Source organism: Triturus cristatus, chromosome 8, assembly GCF_964204655.1.
Source record: "Triturus cristatus chromosome 8, aTriCri1.1, whole genome shotgun sequence".
Classification (NCBI taxonomy): domain Eukaryota; kingdom Metazoa; phylum Chordata; class Amphibia; order Caudata; family Salamandridae; genus Triturus; species Triturus cristatus.
The window spans coordinates 6,667,300-6,685,093 of record NC_140591.1 but is presented as its reverse complement, the minus strand read 5'-3'; the positions used below and the strand labels follow the sequence as shown (position 1 = coordinate 6,685,093).

Genomic DNA, 17,794 nt, shown 5'->3' with positions numbered 1-17,794 from the left:
GTCCCTTTTCTGCCCCATGCCAGTGAGAAGCCTCATAGGCAAGGGTCGCTCACTTTTTTTTAGGCACACATTTTGGCTGTTTCAGTGATATTTTTATTCTCATGTGCACCCAAACGGGGCAGAAAACCACTAGAAACCAGGGAGAGTTTGTGTGGGTGTAAACTGGAGTTTGGCTGACGGACTGCATGTACTAACCTTTGGCTGGCATTTTGCTGGCGGTGTGTGTGGACTTGCACTTGGCTAATGGTGTGGGTGTATTTGTGCTTGATGACGGTGTGTGTAGATTGGTGCTTGCCTGGTGGTGTATGTAGAGTGCCGCTTGGCTGGCGGTGTACCTGGACTGGTGCTTGGCTGGGTGTGTGCATGGATGGTGCTTGGCTGCAGGGCCGGATTGGCCGTAGCGGGCACCGGGCGTTTCCCCGGTGGGCCAGAGGGGTGAGGGCCGGTTTTCTAGCCGTGGGGGCCGGTTTTGTCATTGGGGGCCAGGTTTGCAGCAGTACTGCAATGTCGGCCACTAGTAACAAAGCGGTAGTGTCGCTTTTTACTAGCACCCCCCCCCCCCTCTCCTCTCAGGGCCTGTCAAGCAGCAATCTGCCAGGGCTGATTGCTGTTCCTAGCCTGCCCTGTTTGGCTGGCGATGTGCGGGAATGGTGTATGGCTGGTGGAGTGCGTGGGTCGCGCTAGGCTGGCTGTATGCATTAGTAGTGCTTGGCTGACTGTGTGCATGGATGGGATTTAGGTGGGGGTGTACCTGGATGCCGCTTGGCTGGAGGTGTGCATGGATGGCGCTTGTCTGGTGGTGTGCGTGGCTGGTGGTGTGTGTGTACTGACTCTTGGCTGGCGGTGTGGCTTGCATGGCTCCCCCAGCGTTTTCTTACCCAGAATCCCTTGCAAACCTCAAATTAACTTATGGTCTCCCAAGAAAAATGATACCTCACTTGTGTAGGTGCCCAAACTAGCTTCAGCCTAAAAACGTATAAACAAACTGCTCTTTTGGACCCGCTTTAGACTCCCCGTAATCTTGACAAGTTTTTGCCTCTTCCATGTCATAGGCCCTTGCCCCATCCACACAAGAAAGGTATAATTTTTATCAGGAGATTGAGGGGAACTGCGAGTGGTAGAAAATGTGTGCAGTGCAGCGATCCCACAACTTTCCCACACAGATATTAGAGGAAAATGTGACTTTTTAGCTAAATTTGAGGTTTGCAACGTATCTTGGAAAGAAAAATGTGGGGGGATCAATGCAAGCCACACCTCCCTGGACTCCCATGGGTGTCTAGTTTTAAGAAATGGCTGAGTTTTTTAGGTTCCGCAAACCCGGGATCAAAAACACACATGCCCACCTATATGTCACAAAATAACCTGTTTTTTCAACGGGGTCACTTGTGTGTTTGGTCCCGGGCTCAGCGACCATCTAGGGAAACCTACTAAAGCCAGACATTTCTGAAAATAGACACCCAGGGGAGTCCAGGGAGGTGTGGTATGCTTGGAACTCCCAACATTCTCCTACCCATAATCCCCTGCAAACCTCAAATGTAGCTAAAAAAAATCATATTTTCCTCAATTTTCTGTATGGGAAAGTTGTGGGATGACTGAACTGCGACAAATATCCTACCACCCAGCGTTCCCCCAGGTCTCCCGATAACAATCGTACCTCACTTGTGTGGGTAGACATAGTTCCCGCAGCAGGAATTGGCCCAAAACGTACTATGAAGACTTCAAAATTATCGATCGCAAAAATACCTGGTTTTGTAAGGGAGTCACCTGCGTTTTTGGTCTCGGGCTCAGCGGCCATCCAGGGAAACCTACCAAACCCAGACATTTCTGAAAACTAGACACCCGGGAGAGTCCAGGGACGTATGGCTTCCATGGACCCCCCAAAGTTTTTCTTCCCAGAGTCCCCTGTAAACCGTAAATTTAGCTGAAAAAAATCAAAAATGTTGATATTTCTGTGTAGGAGTGTTGAGGGATCACCAGGCTGACACAAATTTCCTCCCACCCAGCATTCCCCTAGGTTTCCCGATAAAAATGGTACCTCACTTTAGTGGGTGGGCCAAGTGCCCTCGGCAGGAAAGAGCCCAAAACGTATTGTGGAGACTTCAAAATTACCTTTCACAAAACAACCTGGATTTGCAAGAAGGAGCACCTGCGTTTTTGGGCCCAGGTTCGGGGGCCGTCTAGGGAAACCTACCAAACCCAGACATTTCTGAATACTAGACACCCAGGGAAGTCCAGGGAGGTATGGCTTGCATTGATCCCCCAACGTTTTCCTACCCAGAATCCCCTGCAAAGCTCAAATTTAGCTGAAAAATATCATATTTTCCTCAAATTTCTGTGATGGAAAGTTCTGGAATCCTCGTGGATCTACAAACTTCCACCCACCCAGCATTCCCCAAAGTCTCCTGACAAAAATGGAAACTCACTCGTGTACCATTATAAATATTAGGGGTGGGCGGAATTTGCGAAATTCACTTTCGTAAATTATCGCGAAAATGTTAAAAATCTCTGCAAACACGCGGTAATATCGCGAAGATGCAGAAGTTTTTTTCCCGCCCGTTCGCGGTGTTTTCTGCGTGGTCGCGGCTTGCCAACTTACCCATGCGGTTGCTCGCGGGCGCGGCCATCTTGTTTTCACTAGTCTTGCGGTGCATGATCGCGAGAAGAAAGACGTGATCGCGCGACGAATGACGTTACTGCGGGCGCGAACTGTCGCGAGACAGCGCAAATGGCTATCAACAATCCAACATCTCGTGGAGACCGAGACCGGATCGGGAAAACTTGTCGGCGAACGCGGGGATTCAGGTAAGGCGATCGTGCGCACACGAGAATGTATTATTTTACAGCGCGAGCAAGCAAAAATTTCCGGTAAAATGCGGATTGCGGGAATTTTGACATTTTCACGCTCTCCGCGGAACGCGAAAATGTCAAATTATCGCAATTTCCGCGAGCGGAACGGAATTTTAGCCCAGGCCTAACAAATATATGTATTTTAGGTGTCGATATTCTATCAGTGAACCGTTTTGGGCCTTCCCTTCCGTGGGCCCACCCGCACAAGTGAGTTTCCATTTTTATCACGCATTCTGAAAATATTAAGCACGGCCCCCATTGCTAATAAAAATGAGGCACTGGGGAAAAAAACATAGTTGCAAAAATAAAGTTGGGCGAGCCACGCACAACAAAAGAAAAGTTGCGCGGCTGCCATTGTTAAAGTCCAAGCACGGCATGCTGCGCTGAAAAATAAAAGCCATTAAGTTGCGAGAGAGCCTGTCATGCCTGCACCAGCAGCTAGGAGAAAGTTCTGTAAGAACACAGTGCTCACAGACTGCAAATAAAACATACAGAGTAACACTGCATGTAAGAGGGCCAGTCCTCATGAGAGGTTGCAACATGAGAAAAGGAGGTACTAAGTAGGGACTACTAAGCCTATTTGCAAACCAAAACCACCATTTACAAGACCTACAAATACTCCCTTCCAACAGAACCCACTGACAGTCCCTGCCACAAGTTCACAGATGTCACTCATGCTTCCAGCAGGATTCCCCGTGGGAGATGGGTAAAGCCTTAACAGCGTGCAAATTGAGTTAAAAAACTTAATTTTATTTTTAATTTTTTTTAACTATGTTTAACTAAGTTTTTACATTCTAACTTTTTTTTGTTTGTTTTTACTGAATTTGGACAGGGCATGCTTGTTGCCATCCTCTAGCTGCTCGAGTCTGCACATGAGGCTTCTTGGCAGTGTTGAAAGTTCTCTGTCTCATCTATCTGTGATAAGGTCTGTTTTAATCCCTGGGATTGTTAGGGTAGAGGGTGTTCAACAAGAGGAGGTGAGGAGGGTCAACCAAGAGAATGTTCTGCTCTCCAGGAATTGTCATGCCTATAGTAAGGGGCTGATATAGTGTTTGGGGGGTACAGCGCTTTAGTCAAACAACATTGGGTGTCCTGTCCACCCCGCATAGGGTGCGTTGATGCCTACGCCCTCTGACAGGGCGTCTGCTGCTGTTTATTAGACGTCCTGTTCACCCCTATAAAGGGTGTGTTGATGTCTACGCTTCTGAAAGGCTTCTACTGTTGTTTGGCGAATGTCCTGTCCACCCCACATAGGGTGCGTTGATGCTTACCCTCTCTGACAGGGCGTCTGCTGCTGTTTATTAGACGTCCTGTTCAACCCTATAAAGGGTGTGTTGATGTCTACGCTTCTGAAAGGCATCTACTGTTGTTTGACGAATGTCCTGTCTGCCACACATAGGGTGCGTTGATGTCTACGCCCTCTGACAGGGCGTCTGCTGCTGTTTATTAGACGTCCTGTTCAACCCTATAAAGGGTGTGTTGATGTCTACGCCCTCTGACAGGGCGTCTGCTGCTGTTTATTCGACGTCCTGTCCACCCCTATAAAGGGTGTGTTGATGTCTACGCTTCTGAAAGGCATCTACTGTTGTTTGACGAATGTCCTGTCCACCCCACATAGGGTGCGTTGATGTCTACGCCCTCTGACAGGGCGTCTGCTGCTGTTTATTCGACGTCCTGTTCACCCCTATAAAGGGTGTGTTGATGTCTATGCTTCTAATAGGCTTCTACTGTTGTTTGACGAATGTCCTGTCCGCCCCACATAGGGTGTGTTGATGTCTACGCCCTCTGACAGGGCGTCTGCTGCTGTTTGACGAATGTCCTGTCCACCCCTATAAAGGGTGTGTTGATGTCTACGCTTCTAATAGACATCTACTGTTGTTTGACGAATGTCCTGTCTGCCACACATAGGGTGCGTTGATGCCTACGCCCTCTGACAGGGCGTGTGCTGCTGTTTATTAGACGTCCTGTCCACCCCACATAGGGTGCGTTGATGTCTACGCCCTCTGACAGGGCATCTGCTGCTGTTTATTCAACGTCCTGTTCACCCCTATAAAGGGTGTGTTGATGTCTACGCTTCTAATAGGCTTCTACTGTTGTTTGGCGAATGTCCTGTCCACCCCACATAGGGTGCGTTGATGCTTACCCTCTCTGACAGGGCGTCTGCTGCTGTTTATTAGACGTCCTGTTCAACCCTATAAAGGGTGTGTTGATGTCTACGCTTCTGAAAGGCATCTACTGTTGTTTGACGAATGTCCTGTCTGCCACACATAGGGTGCGTTGATGTCTACGCCCTCTGACAGGGCGTCTGCTGCTGTTTATTAGACGTCCTGTTCAACCCTATAAAGGGTGTGTTGATGTCTACGCCCTCTGACAGGGCGTCTGCTGCTGTTTATTAGACGTCCTGTTCAACCCTATAAAGGGTGTGTTGATGTCTACGCTTCTGAAAGGCATCTACTGTTGTTTGACGAATGTCCTGTCCACCCCACATAGGGTGCGTTGATGTCTACGCCCTCTGACAGGGCGTCTGCTGCTGTTTATTCGACGTCCTGTTCACCCCTATAAAGGGTGTGTTGATGTCTACGCTTCTAATAGGCTTCTACGGTTGTTTGACGAATGTCCTGTCCGCCCCACATAGGGTGTGTTGATGTCTACGCCCTCTGACAGGGCGTCTGCTGCTGTTTGACGAATGTCCTGTCCACCCCTATAAAGGGTGTGTTGATGTCTACGCTTCTAATAGACATCTACTGTTGTTTGACGAATGTCCTGTCTGCCACACATAGGGTGCGTTGATGCCTACGCCCTCTGACAGGGCGTCTGCTGCTGTTTATTAGACGTCCTGTCCACCCCACATAGGGTGCGTTGATGTCTACGCCCTCTGACAGGGCGTCTGCTGCTGTTTATTAGACGTCCTGTTCAACCCTATAAAGGGTGTGTTGATGTCTACGCTTCTGAAAGGCTTCTACTGTTGTTTGACGAATGTCCTGTCTGCCACACATAGGATGCGTTGATGTCTACGCCCTCTGACAGGGCGTCTGCTGTTGTTTGGCAGATCTCACACATTCAGCGAGCTGTAAATCACCCTTGCTTTATGAATGCATCTCTGAATTAGTGTCGCAACCTTGATCCGCAGTAAGGAATGCTGCTGTACAGCTCCACCCGCTGGTAATAACTCTCAACTCATTGTAATCTGTGCTTCCTTCCTGCAGAGAAAGACACTTGGCCCTCCATTTGGCACTAAGGTCTGGAAGGGCCTTTGCATTGGATCCATGATGGTGCCCCGTGCTCGCATGCCTGTGCTCAGGTGTCCCAACGTGCTACTGGTCCGTCAGCTGATGCGTTACGAAGCCATACACAACGAGGTCAGGAGGCGGCTGCAGCTCTCTCTCAAGGTAAGGTGCCCTCATTTTATATCAGCCAGGGATGGCAGGGAGAGGCCTTGAGCTTAGAAGAGAGGGTTTACATGACACTAGTTTGGGATCTGGCAGAGGGAGGGGCTGAAATTCCAGTGTGTATGACACAAGTCTGTGATCTGGAAGAGGCAGGGGCTGAGACTTCAGAGTGCATGACACTAGTCTGTGATCTGGCAGATGGAGGGGCTGGGATTCCTGAGTGCATGACACTAGTCTGTGATCTGGTAGAGGGAGGGGCTGAGAGTCCAGAGTGCATGACACTAGTCTGTGATCTGGCAGAGGGAGGGGCTGAGAGTCCAGAGTGATCTGGCAGTGGGAGGGGCTGAGAATCCAGAGTGCAAGACACTAGTCTGTGATGTGGCAGTGGGAGGGGGCTGAGATTCCAGAGTGCATGACACTAGTCTGTGATCTGGCAGAGGGAGGGGCTGAGACTTCAGATTGCATGACACAAGTCTGTGATCTGGAAGAGGGAGGGGCTGAGACTTCAGAGTACATGACACTAGTCTGATAGAGGGGCTGAAAGTCTGGTCCAACCTCTCCTGTGGCAGAGGGAGGGTATGTGATTCCAGAGTGCATGACACTAGTCTGGGATCTGGCAGAGGGAGGGGCTGAGATTTGAGAGTGCATGACACTAGTCTGTGATCTGGCAGATGGAGGGGCTGGGATTCCTGAGTGCAAGACACTCTGTGATCTGGCAGATGGAGGGGCTAAAAGTCTTGTCCAACCTCTCCTGTGGCAGAGGGAGGGTATGTGATTGCAGAGTGCATGACACTAGTCTGGGATCTGGCAGAGGGAGGGGCTTAGACTTCAGAGTGCATGACACAAGTCTGTGATCTGCAAGAGGCAGTGGCTGAGACTTCAGAGTGCATGACACTAGTCTGTGATCTTGCAGATGGAGGGGCTGGGATTCCTGAGTGCATGACACTAGTCTGTGATCTGGCAGTGGGAAGGGGCTGAGATTCCAGAGTGCATGTCACAAGTTTGTGATCTGTTAGAGGGAGGGGCTGAAACTTCAGAGTGCATGACACAAGTCTGTGATATGGAAGAGGGAGGAGCTGAGACTTCAGAGTGCATGACACTAGTCTGTGATGTGGCAGATGGAGGGGCTGAAAGTCTGGTCCAACCTCTCCTGTGGCAGAAGGAGGGTATGTGATTCCAGAGTGCATGACACTAGTCTGGGATATGGCAGAGGGAGGGGCTGAAAGTCTGGTCCAACCTCTCCTGTGGCAGAGGGAGGGTATGTGATTCCAGAGTACATGACACTGGTCTGTGATCTGGAAAAGAGTAGGGGCTGAAATTCCAAAGTGCATGATGTGAGAAGTTGGCCTGATGTATGATGTCACTAGTTCTAGTGTACACCTTATATCAGTCCAAACAACCCTTATGGTGATTGGTTGTAAAGTCAACCTTATAGACCAGCTATCCTAGTGGTAGCATGGACAAGAGCAGTCTTAGGCTAAACTCTGAATGGCATGTGAAGCCAGCTGTGATACCATATATAATCCCTTGAATACCAAATGAAAGGACACCACAACAGATATATATATAAAATAAAGTGTATTTATTCTAGTCAAACCCTCAGCACTCTTTATGAGATTCGAGGTAAGTACAACACAGTCTTATTTCAGCATACATTAAGTCACACAGGTAAGTAATACAGTTAGGCCCTAGGGGCCACGCAAACCATATACTAAAGAAGTGGTATAAGGACCACTGTCACGGAAATAGGATAGGCCTAGGCCTAGGGAATCGCTGGGGCTACACTACACTACCAACAGTTAGGAAGTGGGAGGCCCACGGGATTCAGGTGCAGAGTGGAAACACTCACGCGTAATGCGTATAATCGATAGAAATAGTACAGTTCTGAAATAAGCAGTTTTAGGACACTTCTGGAGTAGCTAGAAAGTCGAGACTCGGAAACTAGACCCTAGGATAGTCACTACCCTTGTGAGCACCGAAGTACCCAAGTTACCTAGCCCACGGACTGCGGGTGCATATGTATGTATGTATGTATGTATGTATGGCATATTTGTATAGCGCAGACTGTCACCCGAAGGGTATCCTGGCGCTTTAGACAACTATACCAACACCACGCATAGCAGTCAGATGAAATTAAGCAGGCCTAGGGAAAAGAAACGTTTTTAATTCTTTCTTAAAAGAGAGAAACTCCCTAGAGCTTCTCAACAACAAAGGGAGAGAATTCCAATATTTGGCCGCCACGAAACCAAAGGCTCGGCCGCCCATGCGAGCCCTCAATACCTTTGGGACTACCACAAGATGTGCTGACAGTGACCTAAGGGAGCGAGTGGGCACATACCACTGGAACAGCTCCTGCAGTGGAACCGGTCCTTGCCCATGAAGTCCCTTAAACACCAGACAAAGCGCCTTAAAGATGACTCGCTGTGAAACTGGTAGCCAGTGAAGATCGGCTAGCGCCGTAGATGAAGAGTCAGACCGACGGCGGGACAGGGCTAGCTTGGCTGCCATATTCTGCACGCGTTGTAACTTCGCCAGCAATTTGTTTGGGGCTCCCAGAAGTAGTGCGTTGCAGTAGTCTAACCTACTCAAGATGGTACCGCGAACTACTTCTGGGCGAACATGGGCCGGCAGCAGTGGAAGAATCTTCCACAGCATGCGTAGCAGCATCATGCAGGTGGACACGGTTTTATTTACAAAGAGATCCAGTTGGAGATCGGACCCAAACACAACGCCCAGGTTCCTGGCAGATACTGCTGCAGAAGGAACTTCCTGGAAGGAGGCAGGCCAAAAATCAGGAGGCAGTGGCCGAGGGATGTGGTCCAGTGAGCAGTGTAGAACCTCTGTTTTAGAGCTGTTAAACTGCAGAGAATTCTGCCTCAACCAGTCCGCAGTTGACGCCATACATTTATGGAAAGTCTCCAGCGACACCGCGTCTTTGCCCTCGATGGAAAAGATGAGCTGCGTATCATCGGCATAGTTAATAACCGAGATGCCAAATGATTTGACCAAGCTCACCAGAGGGCGAAGATAAAGATTAAACAGTATAGGGCTGATGGCAGACCCTTGCGGTACGCCCTGCTCAACTGTTTTAATCTCTGACTGGAATGGTGGCAAGGCCACTACCTGGCGTCTGTTTCCTAAATAGGAAAACAGCCAATCGCGAGCCGAGCCCCTCACCCCTGCATCCTCAAGTCTTCTGACCAAGATGTCATGGTTGACCGTGTCAAAAGCGGCCGACATGTCGAGCAGCACTAAGAAGGCCGCTCGCCCAATGTCGGCCCGCGAACGAAGATCGTCCAACACGGTCACCAGGGCTGATTCCGTGCCATGCGCTGGTCTGAAGCCAAATTGAGACGCGTCCAAACAGCAGTTGGTCTCCAGGAAACTGGACAGATGTTTAGTAACCAGTTTCTCTAAGATCTTAATGGGAAAAGGAAGCAGCGATATAGGTCTATAATTCGCTGGACAGGTGGGATCCAAAGTTTCCTTCTTCAGCAAAGGTGAGACCACTGCTAATTTCCAACATTTTGGAACACGTGCCAAAGAGAGAGACTGGCAACAGATAGCATACAGCGGAGGAAAAAGCTCCGTCTGGAAGACTTTCCAATATTTGTGAGGCAATGGGTCTGAAGGAGAACCGGAGGATATGCTGTTAGCCAGCAGGCAAAACTCCTCAAAAGACGGAAGGGGAAAGCTATCCAGCTGTGCCTGACTATCAACTACCCTTACTGCCTCCCTTTCGGCCGCTAAGGTAGAGCCAAGTACAGGCTGAGTAACAGTTGTAGTTGTAGGAGCAAGCTTACTTAGGATCAAGGCGATCTTATCTTCAAACGCCTGCGCTAAAGAGGAGCATAAAGCTTGGGAGGCAGGAATGTCATTAGCCACAGAAGCAGGGCGAGAGAGATCCCCAACAATTTTGAACAAGGCCTGCGTTTTATTCGGTGCATTCAAGAGCGATTCCTCCAAGAAACGTGCTTTGGCGCTTTTAATCTGCACTTTATAGGTCAGCAAGGCCTGCTTAAAGAGGGCTTTATCGGGTTCTAAGTAGTGTTTCCTCCAAGCTCGCTCCGCACGTTTACAGCGGAGCTTCAAATGCGATAGCTCCGCAGTGAACCAAGGCATGGCGATCCTGGATCTATTTCTAATTTTGCGCAGAGGAGCCAGCACCTCTAAGGAGTTGACAATTTTCTGACTAAGGTTCTCGTAGCTTGCGTCCACAGAGACTCCTAAAAGGGGAGTTTCCCCGGCAAGCAGGGACGGCAGGCTAGGTTGTCTAAGTAACCTTGACCATTGCCTGCCCATCCTGGTCTTAGTGCCAGTACTTCCATTCCCAGTTGGGGCCATGGGACATGTCACGGAGAGAAGGACCAAAGCATGGTCTGTCCAACACTGCGGAAGAATATCCCGAACCACAACCTGGCTAGTGTTGGCAAAAACCAGGTCTAGAATGTGACCCTTGATGTGGGTCTGTGAAAGCACCAGCTGCTGTAGATTAATATCGCTGCAAGCCTGAGTCAAATCCGAGAGAGCCGACCTTGTAGGACCCTCCGAACACAGGTTAAAATCTCCCAGCAATAGAGTCCTAGCATGGGTATTGGAGAACTCGTAGATTAAATCAATTAGCTCTGGTACTGCTGATAAAGAGCAGGCAGGGGGCCGGTAGCACAGCAGCCCAGAGTAGAGAGTTCCTCCATGCCCTTTCAAAGAGAAGGCCAAAGTTTCACAGCCCAAAATGTGCCTTGTGTCAAGCACTGAGACATCAAGCGACTCCCTAAATATAAGGCCAACCCCACCTCCTCTAGCTCCCTCTCGCGGGTTATGTCTGATCTTAAATCCAGGAGGGCAAGCTAGCCCTAGTTCCACTGCACAGTCCGCTCTAGTCCATGTTTCTGTCATGAACAGAATGTCTAACCTATAGGAATCTATAAGTAAAGCAATTTCCATGTGATGTTTACTCAGAGACCTCACATTGAGCAGACCACATATTAGAGCCTGGTCTCCCCGCTCTACGGCATGCGGCCGATGACAAGTGTTCATGCCTGGATTTAGTTTTAGCAACATGTCTCTGGAATAAGGTAATCGACCATCCGGCAGTGGAGCAGAGGTCCCGGCCCTCGGCACGACCTGTGCGCGAACGGGCGCAAACGGGCTTACCTCTGGCGCACCTCCGGCGCGCCGCCGTCGCGCTCGCTGCGCGCCAACGCTGCGCGCTGGAACACACATCCCTTAAATGCAGTGTCAATAATCCGCGCGGGAGTCCTGCGAGGACACACCTCTATCCCCACCAAAGATGGCCCCCGAGGTGGACCCAATCTGATGAGCCTCACCAAAGATGGCGGCGGGAACGCCGCGATCGCGTCCTGAGTCGCCCCCCAACAGCTGACTAAATCCCGCAAAGTGCAGGTGGGTTTGACAAGTTTTAACGTGCGGGTATGATCTGACTAGCCCCCAGTAAAATATGCCACCGAGAACAGAAAACGCCGAAAATAACTGCGCAAGATACAAAATGCAAATTAATTTTAAAAGCTAGTTAAAAACAAATGCAGCAGCACTAAGCTAAGCGTTAGCGTTAGGTAGCATTAGCGTTAGGTATATGTGTGAACTTGCATCGGGTTTCGTCGTGGACTTCTATGGATGCCTGAAGGAAAGTTGCTGACAGGCAGTCAGTGCAGTGTGTCCGGTGGATCCCAAGGCCAGGATCAAGAAGGAAGGGTACCTGCAAGCAGAAGGGACAGAGTCAAGGTCACTAGCCAGTGACCACGTGGAACCAGGAAGGAACCAGGCGATGTCGTGAAGATTGCAGGTGAAGGGTGAAGCTTGTCGCAGCAGCCACGGGTACCAGGAGATGTCGAGGACAACCAGGACCAGGAGGCGAGCTGTCCCACGAAGGCTCTTGCTGTCGGCGGCGTCGAAGTCGAACTAGGACTCACCAAGCCTTGGCAAGCGGAACCCACGAAGAACGGAGGACTTGCTTCTGGTGCAGATCAGGAAGGTCTGGGGTGCTTCTCTTTTGCAAAGAAGCGGGAGCCAGTCTGGAGGAGCCAAACCAGCAGTGAAAATTTCAAGGTGTGTCGTCACAAAGGCCGCTAGCCAACGGGCAAGCAACCGGACAGACGCAGCAAGCAGGAAAATGAAGAAGGGCCCCACGCAGGACTCGTGGAGTGTGGGGGGCTGATCTTCGGTGCAGATGGTGCTTGGGGTTGGGGCTTCTCAATCCCCGGTGCAAAACTTCGAAGGTACCTCAGAAGCTGCGCTGGAAGATACTCGCCACTTTTCCCAGGTAGCCGGTCCCACGTCTCTCGTCGCCTCAACGGATCTCAGCTCGGCTGTGGATGTGGATCAGGGTCGGAGAAGTCTGGAAGTCAAGGCTCTGGTCGGGCTCTGAAGTCGGTCCCTCGTAGAACTTCAGCAAAGCAAAGGGTAAGTCTCTTGATGGTGCCTGTTTGCACAGGGTAGCCACTCCTTGGCCACAAGGGAGATTCTTCAGTCTTCTTCTTTCGTCGAATGTCGAAGGTCCAGAGTTTCTGTTCAAGTTGCAGGTTCAGGATAATCTAATCTCCTGGGGCCCAGCTACCACTCTTATACTAATCTGGGGGGCTGGGTTGCCTGCTAGGTCACGCCTTATGGGTGGGACCGGGGAGGGGGGTGGTTACACCCACTTCCCTTTGTCCAGTTTCGCGCCAGGACTGGGGCTGGAGTGCCCCAGCACCGGTTTGAACTGGACTATGCATGGGACACCTTGTGTGCCCCAGGCATGTCTCATTCCTTTCAGCCCTCCCTGCCCCAATACACAAAAGTCTGTCTGGGGAGGTGCTAGCACCTCCCCAAGCAGGAAACCTATTGTCCAAGCCTCCCTTGCCGGGATTACTCCCAGCAGCAGGAGGTCAGACTCGTGACTGTGGCAGCAGCATCCATTTTGTGATGCTGAGGCTTTGGTTAGAGTTAAACAGCAAAGTAGGATTTTAACATGTCTCTCCCTCTAGAAGGGGGGAATAATATCCTCATCACCAGAAATGGTATGGGGGTATTATTCCAAAGTGTTAGACACCTTACACGACATGTTTTGATAAAGCCAAACCATAGTTACCATAACCGTTTAAGATTATAAGGTACTTTAAGAGTATATGGTAGGCTATATCATAGAACAGCTATAAGGACAATTGTTCCGAAAGCTGCAGACAGGCTCAGCTCATGCTAGAGCACCATCTCACATGTTACCAAGCACTCTGCCTCCAGGATTGTTAATGCCTGCCATAGGAGTGGCTGATAGGTACACATGTGTCTATATATAAGGGTAGATATAGGTATACTATATCTAAGCAAGGGGTGATTACACGACCTTGCCCCAGCTGAGTGATCAGCTAGTTGTGTCTGATTGGAAGGCCAGACCAGGGGTGGCATAATACATGCTGCAGCCCCTGGGAGGCCTAGGGTACACCTATGCCCTGGGTACCTAGGGTACACTGTACAGGGTCCAATAAGGTGATCCTTACCAATTGGGAATGTACCTAGGGTACATGGAGTCCATTTTAAAGAGAGAGCAGACAGCCTGAGACCATGAATGGCAGGATCTCAGGCCAACTAAGTCGAAAAACCAGCTAGACACTGGGCAAAAAGTTGGGGGTAACCATAGTCAGATATCCACCTTCCTACACAACCCCCCCCCAAACGAAAGGAGATAAGGCTGGCCTTGACAAGGTAAGCCTCTATTGCCTAAGTGGCCATACAAGGAAGAACCAGCACTGGCATGGTTACCCCCTGTCTCATGGTCCACTAAGCAATCCCTCACCCTAAAGGTATCATAGGGTCTCCACCATTGGGAATCTCTACCTTTGGTGTGTCTTTGCAAAGTAAAAGGCTGGTGTTGAGATGGAGTACTGAAGTGAGTGTCCTCAAAGTGAGGCCTCAGTTTCCTCCAATCATCCTCCACCATGGATGCCTTTCTTTCTTTCACTGAGTTGCACTGTGCTCTCAGGGTCAGCCTCTGGCTACCTAAAGCTGGAGGCTGGGTCCCTTTTGTGGGCTTACTGGAGGGACAGGTCAGGTTTGGGGCCCTAAGGTCCCATGTTTGCCTGTGCCCAACAGAATCCCTCTGGGGGAGGTCCCTACCTACCTGTAAGGAGATCCCTCAGGAATGTTTTTAACCATCACCTGGCTAGGGCTACTAGCCAGGCAATCCTCATTCTTTTGATGGGGGGGTTCTTGTGGACAGGGGCCCTCTTGGGGTCCACTGGCCTCCCTGACCTCTGCAGTCCTGGGCTGACTGAGGCAGGGTAGAGAGAGGCAGGCTACCTGCACCAGACTGGGTCCCACCTTGGAAGGGGCCACTGACATCAGAGGCTCTGCCAGGCCAGGCCTGGCTACCTCTGGGGCAGTTCCTTCACAAGGGGTGAGGTCAGATCCCTGAGGAGGCTGACCTTTTCCTAATGTCTGGGGAGAGGGAGACTTTTCTTCCTCCCCACTACTCTCTGTTTGTGTGGAGTGATCCATAGTTTCAGGCTTCACTACCCCTATGTCAGTCTGAGTATGGGCTGAGACCATTACAGCCTTGCCAACCTTTTCAGGGGGGCACTCAGTTTGTGTTTGAGCTGTGACTGTCACAGCTCTGCCAGTCTCTACAGGGAAGTCTGTCTTTGCCTGGGCTGTGGCTACCGCTGCCCTTCCAACCTTTTCAGGGAGGAAATCTACTTGGACAGGGGTTGTGGCTGGCACAACCCCACTACCCTTTTGTGAAAGGCCTACCATTTTAGAATGGGTGTCTTGTTCAACTCCAGCCCAAGCTGAGAGTTCTAAGTCATTCCCCAGTAAGCAGTCCACAGGCAAGGTTGGAGACACTGCCACCCTTTTAGGGCCAGCGACACCTCCCCAGCTGAGACATACCTCTGCCATGGGATGACTGTTCTGTTTGCCATCAATGTTAGTTACCTGGTATGAGAAACCAGGCAAAAGCTGCTCAGAGGGAACTAGCCAATGGGCCACCATAGTGATGCTAGCTCCAGTGTCTCTGTAGGCCTCAGCTTTTGTACCATTGATGTAGGGCTCCTGTCTGTACCTACCCAAAGTGTTGGGACAGGCAGTGAAGTTGGCAAACCCCATGCCACCATCACAGACAAGAGTAGCTGCTGTAGGGGAATTGGCTAAGCCAGGGTCCCCCTGTGTTCCCCAAGAAAACCCAACCAAATTTTTGGGGGCACTCCCACCACCTGGGGGATTACTGCTGACAGTAATAGGTGGTGTGACAGGAGTAGTTGGAGGAACAGTTTTGTTTTTAGCCTTTGGGCAACTGCTGTCAGTTTTCCAATGCCCAGGAGTTTTACACTCATGGCAGTAAGGCTTTTTAACTGTGGTAGAGGAGGGAGCTTGGGACCCACCACCCTGTGTGGAGTTTTGGGGCCCTGAGGAAGATTTCTCTTTTGTTTTGTCCCCACCCTTCTCTTGAGGCTTGGTGGTATCTTTCTTTTGGTCACCACCCTGATTTTTAGGCCTAATCCTGGTCCTGACCCATTTATCTGCCCTCTTTCCCAATTCTTGGGGAGAGGTCAAATCTGAGTCTACCAGGTGTTGATGGAGAAGCTGGTTCTGATAATTACTAAGGATCTGCTCCCTCATAATCAAGTTGTACAATCCTGTATAGTCCTGCACCTTGCTGCCAGTTAACCAACCTTCCAAAGCCTTAGTGGCACAATCCACAAAATCAGACCAGTCCTGTGTCTGTGTCTTCTGGGTGTCTCTGAACAACAACCTATATTGCTCAGTGGTTAAGCCAAACCCATCTATCAGAGCACTCTTCAGGACTTTGTAATTGTTAGCATCCTCATCACTGACTGTGAGGAGCTTGTCTCTACCTTTGTCAGAAAAGGAGAGCCACAAGATAGCTGCCCACTGACTCTGGGGTACCTGCTGTACTTTGCAGGCCCTCTCCAAAGCAGTCATCCACTTGTGGATGTCATCCTCATTCTGATGTGGGGGGGACTATCTTGCTTAGGTTTCTATGGTCATAAGACCTATCCCTATCTCTAGGAATGTTGCTGCCACCAGTGGGTTCTGACCCACACAATTTTTGCTCTCTGGCCAGAGCAAGCTTCTCTTTGGCAAGGGCAAGTTCTTCCCTTTCAATCCTCAGATTGGCTTCCCTCATTCTGGCCTGATGCGCTCTCCTCTGGGGGGAAGTCATCTCCCTGTGGGATGAAGCATTGGAGCTTCTTGAGTGATAGGGGTGGAGAGAGTCCCCTGAGGGAGATCTACCCCTTCTATCTCTCTTTTTAAGATTACTTGGGGGCCTGTAAGGGAAGCTCCCATGCAAGCTTAAGTTAGCCTGACTAAGTCTTCTGACTGGGGTCTGGCTACCTCCCTCTTCCTCTGAGGTCTCTTCTGACTCCTCTGTATCAGTTAAGTCAGGGGTCTCTTCTGTGTAGGGGAGGCCCTTATCTACAGCTATGGCACCATATTTGGCAGCTCTTTCAGCATCATAGGCCTCCAGAAGTTCCACTAGCTGTCTAAGGGTAGGGTTGGAACCCTGTTTTAATCTCCTGGAGGTACACAGTTGTCTCATCTCCTGGAAAGTGAATGCATCATATCTAGAGGGAATCTGTCCAGGATTCTCCTCTCCTGAGGGAGTATCAGTGTGATCTCCATTCAGGGACATGATTCTAGTGAGGGTGTGGTGTGTGCACCTACCTACACTAGTTGTATCTACTAAACCTCTCTAGTAGTTGTAGTCAGGGTGTGCTAGGCCCTTCAACCTACAACAACTAAGTCCAGTAGGACTTAAGTATTATAATCTATGTTATATGTACCTAAACAATATCTGTGTGATCTTTCAATTTAGTATCTCAAGATTACAATGGTATTACAACAGCAAGCTCAGATCCCAACCGCTGCTCACCAATGTGAGAAGTTGGCCTGATGTATGATGTCACTAGTTCTAGTGTACACCTTATATCAGTCCAAACAACCCTTATGGTGATTGGTTATAAAGTCAACCTTATAGACCAGCTATCCTAGTGGTAGCATGGACAAGAGCAGTCTTAGGCTAAACTCTGAATGGCATGTGAAGCCAGCTGTTATACCATATGTAATCCCTTGAATACCAAATGAAAGGACACCACAACAGATATATATATAAAATAAAGTGTATTTATTCTAGTCAAACCCTCAGCACTCTTTATGAGGTTCGAGGTAAGTACAACACAGTCTTATTTAAGCATACATTAAGTCACACAGGTAAGTAATACAGTTGGGCCCTAGGGGCCACGCAAACCATATACTAAAGAAGTGGTATAAGGACCACTGTCACGGAAATAGGATAGGCCTAGGCCTAGGGAATCGCTGGGGCTACACTACACTACCAACAGTTAGGAAGTGGGAGGCCCACGGGATTCAGGTGCAGAGTGGAAACACTCACGCGTAATGTGAGAAGTTGGCCTGATGTATGATGTCACTAGTTTTAGTGTACACCTTATATCAGTCCAAACAACCCTTATGGTGATTGGTTGTAAAGTCAACCTTATAGACCAGCTATCCTAGTGGTAGCATGGACAAGAGCAGTCTTAGGCTAA

General features: G+C 49.8%; 1 protein-coding gene across 1 annotated transcript in view; it reads left to right on the top strand.

Moving 5' to 3' along the window:
- Positions 1-17,794, top strand: part of SPAG17 (sperm associated antigen 17) — a 1,802,643-nt gene that overhangs the window by 1,456,686 nt on the left and 328,163 nt on the right. Inside the window, exon 38 of the mRNA XM_085620708.1 lies at positions 6,054-6,236. Within this exon, the coding sequence (XP_085476834.1) occupies positions 6,054-6,236 (183 nt within the window). The remainder of the gene's footprint in view (positions 1-6,053; positions 6,237-17,794) is intronic.